Source organism: Octopus bimaculoides, chromosome 6 (genome assembly GCF_001194135.2).
Source record: "Octopus bimaculoides isolate UCB-OBI-ISO-001 chromosome 6, ASM119413v2, whole genome shotgun sequence".
NCBI lineage: Eukaryota > Metazoa > Mollusca > Cephalopoda > Octopoda > Octopodidae > Octopus > Octopus bimaculoides.
In genome coordinates, this window is record NC_068986.1 from 35,181,797 (window position 1) to 35,183,747 (window position 1,951).

Consider the following 1,951-nt stretch of genomic DNA (forward strand, 5'->3'; position numbering starts at 1 on the left):
TATATATATATATATATGTGTGTGTGTGTGTGTGTGTGTGTGTGTGTGTACCCCTTCTACCATCGCTTGACAGCCGATGTTGGTGTGTTTACGTCCTGTAACTTAGCGGTTTCACAAAAAAACGAAAAGAATAAGTACTAGGCTTACAAGAAATAACTCCTGGGGTCGATTTGTTCGACTAAAGGCGGTGCTCCAGCATGGCAGCAGTCAAATGACTGAAAGAAGTAAAAGAATAAAAGAATATATGTACATAACGCATTCACAAACGTTGGTATTAATACGAAAAGTATTAACGAAATTTGTCTCATATGAACCAATTTTGATTTTCTTTCTATCATTCTGTGAATATCCTTTAATTTACAAGTTGTGTTTATTTCTATCTATAAAAATTTAATTCTTTGAACAATTGTCGTTTTATAAGAATTCAATTTTGTTCCTTTTAATTTGAAATAATAATTTATAATTCGCAGGAGATTAACGTGTGCTCGTGGTCTAAGGAAACCGCGTGTGTAAGACGAAAAGCCTCATCGACTAATTAAATGTGGCGCCTAATTACAAAGTTCCCGACCCAAACATGTCTTCTGCTGAAGGTGGACCCGCTTCTACCTCGTTGAAGTATTTCGATATTGATGATATTTTAGCATCTCAGGAATATATTCCGAGCAAAATAGAAATGACACTTTACCGATTAGGTAACTTTATAAATTTTTATTTTCTTTGTTTATAGTGTTCGATCGTCTTGAATAAGTTGTTGCCGTTGTTGTTTAACCCTCGGTCGGTTTCCATTGAGCAGTGTTATGATCTAAGTTGTTAATAACTGTCCGTCACTATCCTGCCTCTCACCCTTTAAAGCATATTTTGTATACCAGAGACTGTTATATTGTCTTATGTATTCTTCGTTTTGTTTAAGTATGATTTAAGGGATATTTGACTGCTATTTCTAAAAGACTAATAAACATAACCATGTAGAGGATCCCTTGAAGTAGTGTCGCTACTGTTATTATTTGATGTTCGCTTTTATCTCAGAGTTGATCATACAAACACACACACACACATATAATCGACATGATGTGGAATTTGTTGCTTATTCTTTTTTCAGCTCTGATCGAACAAACCTATACCTAAGATTAAAAGCAGTCCAGACATGACATCCCGTCTTATAAATCAGGAGCAACGTAACCTTTCTCTTTTTAACACAGTGGCAGTATGCTTTGAAGGAGATTTGGTTGCTATTTTTAGTAGACTGAACGACTACGTAGCAATACGGTTGTGGACGTATATATATAATATATAGGTAATCTTCAAGTTTAGGGGGATAAAATAAATAAATAAAAATATTCAAGGGAAATAACTGAACGACTTACCAGTATTATCCGTTTTCTTCTAGCTGTTTATAAATAAATCACACCCTAACCCTAACGTCAATCAAATCACGTGTGTGATTTATTTATAAACAGATGTACGGAGAATACTGGTAAGACGTTCAGTTACTTCCCTTGAATATTTTAATTTATTTTTTTATCCCCTAAACTTGAAGATTACTTAATATATATATATAATATACATATATAATATATAATATCATCATCATCATTATCATCATCATCGTTTAACGTCCGCCTTCCATGCTAGCATGGGTTGGACGATTTGACTGAGGACTGGCGAACCAGATTGGCTACACCAGGCTCCAATCTGATTTGGCAGAGTTTCTACAGCTGGATGCCTTTCTTTATGCCAACCACTCCGAGAGTGTAGTGGGTGCTTTTACGTGCCACCGGCACGAAGGCCAGTCAGGCGGTACTGGCAACGGCCAAGCTCAAAATGGTGTATTTTACGTGCTACCTGCACAGGAGCCAGTCCAGTGACACTGGCAACGACCTCGCGCGAATGTTTTTTCACGTGCCACAGGCACAAGTGCCAGTAATGCGATGCTGGTAACGATCACGCTCAA

At 36.9% G+C, this 1,951-nt stretch overlaps 1 protein-coding gene across 1 annotated transcript in view; it reads left to right on the forward strand.

Moving 5' to 3' along the window:
- The first annotated feature begins 515 nt into the window (after window positions 1-515).
- Window positions 516-1,951, forward strand: part of LOC106876407 (DNA replication complex GINS protein PSF3) — an 11,748-nt gene continuing 10,312 nt past the window's right edge. Inside the window, exon 1 of the mRNA XM_052968455.1 lies at window positions 516-726. Within this exon, the coding sequence (XP_052824415.1) occupies window positions 575-726 (152 nt within the window). The 5' untranslated portion in view covers window positions 516-574. The remainder of the gene's footprint in view (window positions 727-1,951) is intronic.